The sequence below is a fragment of the Cebus imitator genome, unplaced genomic scaffold (assembly GCF_001604975.1).
Source record: "Cebus imitator isolate Cc_AM_T3 unplaced genomic scaffold, Cebus_imitator-1.0 Scaffold71, whole genome shotgun sequence".
In the NCBI taxonomy this organism is placed as follows: domain Eukaryota; kingdom Metazoa; phylum Chordata; class Mammalia; order Primates; family Cebidae; genus Cebus; species Cebus imitator.
In genome coordinates this window covers 5,294,029-5,303,471 of record NW_016107386.1, presented here as the reverse complement: position 1 = coordinate 5,303,471, position 9,443 = coordinate 5,294,029, and the positions used below count along the sequence as shown (strand labels likewise).

The 9,443-nt window shown below is 53.2% G+C and overlaps 1 protein-coding gene across 1 annotated transcript in view; it reads left to right on the top strand.

Moving 5' to 3' along the window:
* The window catches only part of CDX1 (caudal type homeobox 1), an 18,795-nt gene extending 11,684 nt beyond the window's left edge, over positions 1-7,111 (top strand). Inside the window, exons 2-3 of the mRNA XM_017531310.2 lie at positions 5,348-5,493; positions 6,035-7,111. Coding sequence (XP_017386799.1) covers positions 5,348-5,493; positions 6,035-6,241 — 353 coding nt within the window. The 3' untranslated portion in view covers positions 6,242-7,111. The remainder of the gene's footprint in view (positions 1-5,347; positions 5,494-6,034) is intronic.
* The last annotated feature ends 2,332 nt before the right edge of the window (positions 7,112-9,443 follow it).

Below are 9,443 nucleotides of genomic sequence, written 5' to 3'. Positions count from 1 at the left end.
AATATTAATTTTCCCTATTTTACAAATTCAGAAAATGAGGCTCAGAGAGGTGAGGAGACTGTCCTAGGTTACCCAGCCAGTGAGAAGTTGCACTCCACAACCACAGAGGTTTGCCTTTAATGACATCCAGGGGCCCTGGACTCCAGTCCCAGCTCTGGGCTGGAACTCCTGACTGCCCCAAGACACCTCTAGAATCACAGACTGCACCTCCGTTGAGCTCCACAGTCTGTCTCCAGAGCCCAGAGAAGGCTGTCAAGGTCCGTGGGCCAGGTCTTCACTGGCAGCCTTGCCAGGACAGAGAGGAGTTGACTGTACAGCCAACCACACCTCAGGGCCACCTGGAAAACGATCCAAGTACCAAGTTTCTGAACCCCGTTTTAGCGCCACTGAATTTTAATTTCTGGGGCTAGAATCTGCACTGTGAAAAAGCTCCCCAGGCAGTCCCAAGGCTGCTGGCCAGGTGCTGAGAGCCATTGGCCTGTACTGCGCATGCTCTAGGGGACGGGAGTTTGCTACCTCTCATGGTGGCCTGATCACATGGATGGTGCATTCGCATCCCACAACTGGAGCAGAGAGAAAGCCTCCCATTTGGGCGAGTTACCCAAGGCCCCTCTGTGCCCACCCCTGAAGAGCTAAGGGGGCTCCTCATTCTTCCTCCCACCCATTTATGCTGGCATCTGGCCCAGAGGGTTACTCATTAGGTGGCTGGGAGTGGCTGGCCCCTCAGCAGACACCTGTTATAGGAGCCTGGACTTCCCCCTTAGCTCCAGCGTCCCAGGGACCTGTAAATAATTCATCCCAGGCCCTCTCCCCACCCCACTGCTCTCACGCACCTCCCTGCCCTCTCCTTCCGAGGCTGCAGAGGTATCCTGGGGCAGTCAGGAGTTCCAGCCCAGAGCTGGGACTGGAGCCCAGGGCTCCCTGCTGTCATTAAAAATACAAATTCAAACATACGCTTGGTAAAGATTTTAAAACCCCCAAAGTCTCCCTCCTACCTGTGGCTTTCCAACCTCCAGTGCCCCCCCCAGGGGCACCCCCTGTTACTGGCTTCTTGTATATTCTTTCAGAAAGAACTATATGGGTACACAGATGTGTGAGTATGTGTGTGTCTCCCCTGTTTTTATACATAAATGGCAACATACTATTTACACTATTCTGTCCTGCTTTTTTTTCACACTTCTTAGAACTTGCTCCGTATTGGGACATATGGAGTTTTAAAGGTTCTTTTTAATGACTGCATAATGCTCCTCTCCATGGCTGTACCCTCCCTTATTTAACCAGCTCCCTGCTTGTATACATGTACGTTGTTTTTCGTCTTGTGCTATCGGAAACAGATGTAGCTTTGGGCAGTTCTTGGTGGGATCAGTTGCTAGAAGTGGGATTCTTGGGTCAAAGGGTATGTGCCTGTTGAATGAGGCTAGATATCGCCAAGTTGGGCACTAAGGAGTGTGTTTCGGTTCTCACTCCTGGAAGAGCATATGGGATTCCCTGGTTTCTGAGCCACACAGTGTGATAGCAAACATTTTGTTCTTTGGCAGAGCCATTTTCTTAGCAATAAAATTTTGTGTTTCAACAAGCTCCACCAGAGAGAAGTTGGCCAATGGGTTCCTGAGCCTACCTGCCTCTCTCCAGAGCACAAGGCCTGTGGGCCAGGTCTGTCCTGGTAACCTTGCCAGGACAGAGAGGGAAAATAGTACAGCTAAACCCTATCTCCATCTGGTCTCGCCCCGACCCCTTCACTTGTGGAAGAGCTGGGCCTGAGGTCAGAACACCTGAGCCCTGGTTCATACCATGACCAGTCAGGACGGCCCTCCACAAGTGCCCTTTCTGAGCCCATTTTCCCGCACCTGTGAAATGCCTGTCATGGGTCTGGGCTTGCTCAGCAGAAGGAGCAGGAGTGGGTGCTGGGACTGTAAGGAAAAGGCACCTTCAGGACCACTGCCTTTGATCTCTAGGCCAAGGTCTGGGTAGGCAGGGAGCCCCATGCCCTGCCTCAGGCCCATCTTCCTGAGGGTGACTATGAGTCCTCCAGGCATTTCAAAGGCCCCCAGCCTGGGGGTCTCAGTGGTCTTGCCTCACCACGGTCTGAGCCCTCCTTTTCCATACGTAGCAATGGAGGGGTGGTCTGCTGTTCAAGCTTCTGTTACCAGCACTCTGGAGGCTCCATGGCAGGCTCAGTGGGCCCTAAATATGGCAGGATGAGGAGTGGTGCACTGGAGAGGCAGCAAGAGCTCTAGACCGGGGGCATGGCCTTGGCCAGGCCTGTGCCTGCCTATGCCTCTGCTGACCCTGACTGCCCAGGGTGGTTCGACTAGAAGAGCTCACCAGGCCTCTTCTTTGGGCCTCCAACTGCCATGTAACCATTGTGAACCGTGGTCTCTTCCTCAGTAAAATGGGAGGAGCCTAAACTCTCACAATCCCTTCCGGCTTTAGCCCAGGGAATCCAGTGGGTCTGTCGATTCAGAGCCATGCTGGGCTCCGATGCCGGTGGCATTAGGCAGAACTGTTTTTGAGTCGGCATTGCATTTTCTAGGCCAAGGAGAGGTCCCTTATGGAGCCAAGGCCTGGGCAGCCACTCCCTTATCCCTCTGGGGCCAGGCCTGGCAGAAGGCCGAGGCTATCCCGGGCTATGCTGGGCAGCGGGCTGAGGTCAGTGGACATGGAAACGTCCGGTGCGGTTCCTCTGCTCTGGCAGGAAACACAGGGAAAAGCTGCCCAGGAACATCTGCTGTCTCCCATTCTCCACAAAGCCATTTGGCTCACGGGGAGCCCAGTGGCTGTCCTGCCAAGCTGCGTGGGCTTAGTGAAGGGGGGCAGGTGTCAGAATGGGGGCGGGTGGTTAGTACAGGGGTGCTGAGGGACAGGCAGGGCTGGGGCTGATACCCAAGAAGGTGAAGGCTGGGCGGTGGTAGGGGCACTCGGGAGAGGCGGGAGGGGTTGATGGTCTTTCAGAGACCCGCCATACCCTGGTGGGAGCATATGTGAGTCTGGAAGTGCTTGCTTGTGCCTCCTATTTATAGCCACGTGCTCAGCTTCTTATAAAGGAAACTGGTGCTTAGCCAGGCCCCACACCAGCCCAGGCCAAGCATGACTCTTAATATTCTCTCCAGACAGACCTCTGATCCGAGTCCCAAAGAAAGCCCTGACATTAACCTCAGTTGGTCCTCAAATCGAGCTCTGGGCCCCAGGCTGAGACCCACAAGGAAGCCAAGCCACGCCCTCTCTCCTGCGTTATGGCAGCTCTCCCTGCATTTCCCCTTCCTTTTGCAAATCTGTTCTCTGCGCAGTAGCCAGAGTCATATTAAAGCCTACATCAGACTCTGTGTCTCCTCTGCTCAGAATCCGGCAGTGGCTCCCATCCCAGACAGAGGAAAACCCAGAGTCCCCGCCTTGTCTCCTGTCCCGTCCCCCTTCTAACTGCACCTCAGCTCCAGCAGCTTCCTCACAGTTCCTCACTGGCAGATGGCAGGCAGATGGCAGGCACACAGCAGGCATGCTCCACCTCAGGGCCTTTGCACTTGCTGTTCCCTCTGCCTGGAACCCTCTCCCCAGATGTCTGCATTTTGAGACAGAGTCTCACTTGGTCATCCAGGCAGGAATGCAGTGGTGCGATCTAGGCTCACCACAACCTCCACCTCTCTGGTTCAAGTGATTCTCCTGTTCTCCTGCCTCAGCCTTCCTGGTAGCTGGCATTAAGGTATATGCCACCACGCCCGGCTAATTTTTGTATTTTTTAGTAGAGACGGAGTTTTACCATGTTGACCAGGCTTGTTTTGAACTCTTGACCTCAGATGATCCTCCCGCCTCGGCCTCCTTAAGTGCTGGGATTACAGGCATGAGTCACCACACCCAGCCCAGCATGATTCTTTCCTTTACCTCCTTTAGACCTTTGCTGAAATTCCTCTTCTCAGAAAGGCCTTCACAGCCCATTCTATTTAAAATCACAACCCGCCTCCTCCCTAAATTCCCAGACATCATCCTTCCCTGCTACCTTTCCCTTTGTGTGTGTGTGTGTGTGTGTGTGTGTGTGTGTGTGTGTGTGTGTGATAGAGTTTTGCTCTTGTTGCCTAGGCTGGAGTGCAATGGGGTGATCTCAGCTCACCATGACCTCTACCTCCAGGGTTCGTGATTCTCCTGTCTCAGCCTCCCAAGGTAGCTGGGATTACACGAATGCGCCACCATGCCCGACCAATTGGTCTCTCCATGTTGGTCAGGCTGGTCTTGAACTCCCACCCTCAGGTGATCCACCCACCTCAGCCTTCCAAAGTGCTGGAATCACAGGTGTGAGCCACCATGCTGGGGTTCCCTGCCTCTTTTTCAACTGAAACACTTATCAATCAGCATATCAAATATTTTCCATGTCTATTTTTCTTTTTGCCCATCTCCCTCCCCTAGAACATAAGCGTCATGAGGACAGGGGTTTGCTTTATTTTGCTCCATACTGTAGCCCAGTGCTTGGCTCACGGCAGGAGCTCAATGAGGACGTCTCTCCTGCCTAGTGTCTGGACACAGCAGGGAGTGTGGATGGTTTGGGCAGACCAGCCTCCAGCGTGGCATCATGAGCCAGAGCCTTTGAGGTAACTGGCAGGTCCTAGGGGTCCACCAGCAGCCCCAGTCCTCCCTGTGTCACATTGAGGCCATCCCCAGGCATTTGGCAGCAACTGGGAGTGCCTGCCTGGGACAGTTCCAGATTCTTTCTGCTTCCGCCTCTACCTGCTGCGCTTCTTCCTTTCTCTTTGCTTGCACAGGAGGAAGGAGCAGCTGCCGTCTCATCAGTCTCCATCACCCTTGCCTGCGGGTATCCCCTCCACGTCTCCAGCATTCAAACCCGTCTGACATCTGACTACAGAGTTAGAACCACCTGGGGAGTTTGTTAAAAATGCGAATTCCACAACCAGGCTTTCTGATTAACTGGTCAGGGACACCCTGAAGCTGTGTTCTTCACAAGCTCCTGGAGAATGTCTGTTCTGAAGCCACATCTGGAAGCTGCTGGTTTAAAGCTGTTGGAACTGGCCTTCAGAATAGGGCTCCGGGTCAGGAGAGCTGGTTGAAACCGCAGATCCATCCGCAGCCTGCCGTGTAACCCTGAGCTGGTTGCTTTCCTACCATGAGCCTCACTGCCTCCCTGACGGGCCTGGGGAGGAATACTTGCCTCCCATACTGTGAGTCTGCAGGTCTGAGTCTGGGGAATGACTGTTCCCCTGAGGGGAACCCTGCCTGGGGTGTACGTCTCTCCCCACCTCAGCGTCCTACTTCAGGGAGCCTAGATTGTCTTCCTCCTGGGGGTCCTTTTTTGCAGTCTCCGCCTCTCAACTCACCTTCCTTCCTGGCTCCTTCTGCTTCTCAGGTAAGACTCGGACCAAGGACAAGTACCGCGTGGTCTACACCGACCACCAACGCCTGGAGCTGGAGAAGGAGTTTCATTACAGCCGTTACATTACGATCCGGCGGAAATCAGAGCTGGCTGCCAATCTGGGGCTTACTGAACGACAGGTGTGTATGTCTTCCCATCTCAGCCACAGGAACAGTTCGAGGATGATGGTCTCCGGGCTACCAGCAGATTACAGAGCTCAGTAGAAGGAAAACAGAGAGGTTGAGTCTCCAGGCCATTGTCACACAGCACAGCAGAAACTGAGGTGCTGCCAGCACCCTCCCTCAATAAAACCCAATATCCTTGTCCCCAAAGTCAGGAGTAAGGGGATCTGATTAGCCACAGACTACAGCGGTTATGATCAGTGCTGCAGGAGTACGTGCTGTTTACATTAGGGGAGCAGTCACAGGGTAACAAGGAAGGCTTCCTGGAAGAAGTGTGACCTGGGCAGATGGGGAGGGGGAAGGTTGCAGAGAAGGCCATCTCCAGGGTAGGGTTGCAGGGTCTAGAGGAGGGGAATGAGTTCAGGACCCATGTAGTCAGGACAGCTGGAGAGGAGGTAAGCCACAAGCCACATGGAGAAACAGGGGCTCACTGTCCTGTCTCCTTGCACTCTCCCCTCCACTCTCCCTGCTGCCACTCCTCTGTCCTCCAACCCCACAGGTCAAGATCTGGTTTCAAAACCGGCGGGCAAAGGAGCGCAAAGTGAACAAGAAGAAGCAGCAGCAGCAACAGCCCCCACAGCCTCCGACAGCCCACGACATCACAGTCACCCCAGCAGGGCCGTCCCTGGGGGGCCTGTGCCCCAGCAACACCAGCCTCCTGGGTACCTCCTCCCCAATGCCTGTCAAAGAGGAGTTTCTGCCATAGCCCCATGTCCAGCCTGTGTGCCGGGGGACCTGGGGACTCAGGTGCTGGGGGTGTGGCTCCTGTGGGCCCAGGAGGTCTAATCTGAATCTCAGCCCTGCCACTGACCTTCTGAGACACAGTGGACAGTGACCAATCTACACTCTGCATGCCCTTGGCCCATCTGTGCAGTAAGCCTGTTGGATAAAGACCTCTTCCAGGGCCTGTGCTCTAGACCTCTGGGGGATAAGGGAGTCCAGGGTAGATGATCTCAATCTCCTGTGGGCATCTCAAGCCCCAAATGGTTGGGGGAGGGGCCTAGACAAGGCTCCAGGCCCTGCCTCCTCCTCCGTAGGTTCAGGGGTGTGGCGGAAGTCTGCTATAGGGACCCGACTGACCCTGGAGAAAAGGGATGGAGCTAAAATAGATGGGATGCTTGCAGAGCATGACTTGAGGCAGAAACGTGGTCATTTCACACCTGCGTCTTCCTGCAGCCTCACCTCTACCTGCCCCCATCATAAGGGCGCTGAGCCCTCCCCAGGCTGGCTGCTAAGCACTAAGCACTGGCTCTGACTGCTCCGCTGGGGTGAAAATCACAGCCCTCATGATCACTCTTAGTGAGGCCTCTGGATTGAGAGGGAGGCCCCTGGAGGGGAGAAGCGGGCAGAGTCTACCCTACCAGGTTTCCATACCCCACCAGGCTGTCCATCAGGGTCCAGGGAGCCCCCAGAGGACTTTATCTGGACCAAGCAGAGCTCACACCTGGACAGGTGTTGTATACAGAGTGGAATCTCTTGGATGCAGCTTCAAGAATAAATTTTTCTTCTCTTTTAAAAAATGTATAAAAATCATTATACGTAGCATTAAAGAAAGATTTTTGAGAAGTACAAGTCATCCTCACCTTCCCCAGCAATTGTGTATTCCTTTCCCATTTGTTTAGGCCCACAACAAGGTCACCTTTAAAACACATTTGAAAGATCAAAACAGGACACTGTTCAAGTCGGTCTATGAGACTATGTAAAAACGTGACTTCATTTTGTAAGCAGAATCATCAGACTCAATCTATCAGTCTTGAGTTTTTCAGATATGTTCAGTTCAGGTTTTTCTATCTTCCTTTTTTAGACAGAGTTTCACTCTTGTTGCCCAGGCTGGAATGCAATGACGCCATCTCGGCTCACCACAACCTCCGCCTCCTGGGTTCAGGCAATTCTCCTGCCTCAGCCTCCTGAGTAGCTGGGATTACAGGCACGCGCCACCATGCCCAGCTGATTTTTTGTATTTTTAGTAGAGACGGGGTTTCACTATGTTGTCCAGGATGGTCTCGATCTCTTGACCTCGTGATCCACCCGCCTCGGCCTCCCAAAGTGCTGGGATTACAGGCTTGAGCCATCGCACCCGGCCAAATTTTGCATTCTTAATAGAGACGGGTTTTTCCGTGTTGGTCAGGCTGGTCTCGAACTCCCCACCTCAGGTGATCCGCCCACCTAGGCCTCCCAAAGTGCTGGGATTACAGACGTGAACCACTGTACCTGGCAGGTTTTTCTTTCAATAGATGACATTTGTTGCTCACCCCCATGTGCCAGGCATGTCAGCCTGGGAAGCACATAGTGCTTTCCCCTAGACTGGAGGAGGGGGCGTGAGAGCATGGTCTGGGAAGATGTGGAGGGGGAAGTTTATAGAGAAGGGCATCTCCAGGGTAGGGGAGCAAGATCTAGAGGGGGCAAATGAGTTCAGGGTCCATGTGGTCTGGGCGGCTAGAGCAGGAGGGAAGCCACAAAGCCCCCCTCAGGGTCTGACTTCAGGGATCCTGAATTGCTCTTCAGAAGCCCCCAGTCCAGTGGGGAAGACTGCCATGCACACAGATGACACTAATATAACAGAATAAGGGTCAATCAGAGCTATGCTCTGAGCGTCAAGGGAGACAGAGCATCCAGGAAGAGCAGAGCACGCTCCTAGCTTATCCTGGAAGGCTTCCTGGAGGAGGTAATGTTTGAATTGAGACTGAAAGGACTAGTGGGTGTGGATCAGGCCAAGAAGGGAATAAAGGAGAAAAGGAACTTGAGCAATATGAACTGAAAGTCTAGTTTTTTTGAACTCTTGGGAATCTGGGAATCTGCTACCTGGGGCCTTCTCTCCCCAGGGGCTCTGGTGCCAGCTGCCTGCCCCTCTGTTTACTGTTCTGGGAGGTGGCCAGGCCATAAAAAGTGTGCACAGCCTGCCTACCATTGCCCTTTGCTCCCGGGGCACATGATAACAGCATACAAGGTGGATCCCGGCCTGGCACAGGCCCCTGAAGAGCAGCGGGCATTTCTCTCTCCTCCGACCAGTGGCCTGGGAGACGGTGGGGCTCCATTAGGAATGGTGGATACCTGAGGCTTGGGAAAAGACCAGGGTTCCGGGAGCAGAGGGGGAGGGGCTGGTGAAAAGGTGGATGGCACTGAGTAGAGTTTTCTGATTGTCAAAAAAATGTGCTCTGTGACCCTAGGGTAATAGCTTCCCCTCTCTGGGCCTTCATTTCCGTATCTGTGACATTGGGGAACTTGTCTACCATAAAAAAGTAACTCTGGTCAAGTAAGTTTAGGAATCCTGCAGAAGCCACTACTCTGATAGAGTCACAGTGGGTCATTAGCACATCAAAGTCTCTGACAAGCCCTGCAGCAAAGAAACCCCTTGAATTTTCTTTCATCTGGCATTCCCCAAGCTTTGCTACGTAGGAGGTCCCTACTCACACCTCCTAACATCCCACTGAACTCCACATACACTGCAGTGCTGGGATGTTCAGGCTGGAGGGCCATACCTTCTCCGTGACTCAGTATTTAGAGCTGGTTTTGTAGTCAGATGGCCTGGATTTCAGCGTGACTACATCCAAGCTGCAAAACTTCAGGCAAGTTACTTAGCTTCTTGGAGCCTCAGCTTCCTCATGTGTCAAATGGAAATAAAATAGACTTAACTGAGCTTAGAATTGTGTTTTACACAGCGCCCAGCACATAGTAAGTGCTTGTTTTTTGTTGTTGTTGCTTTTGTTTTTGTGGTTTTTTTGAGACAGAGTTTCACTCTTGTTGCCTAGGCTGGATTGCAGTGGCATGATCTCGGCTTGCTGCAACCTCTGCCTCCTGGGTTCAAGCGATTCTCCTGCCTCAGCCTCCCTAGTAGCTGAGATTACAGGTGGCTGCCACCATGCCCAGCTAATTTTTGTATTTTTAGTAGAGACGGGTTTCGCCATGTT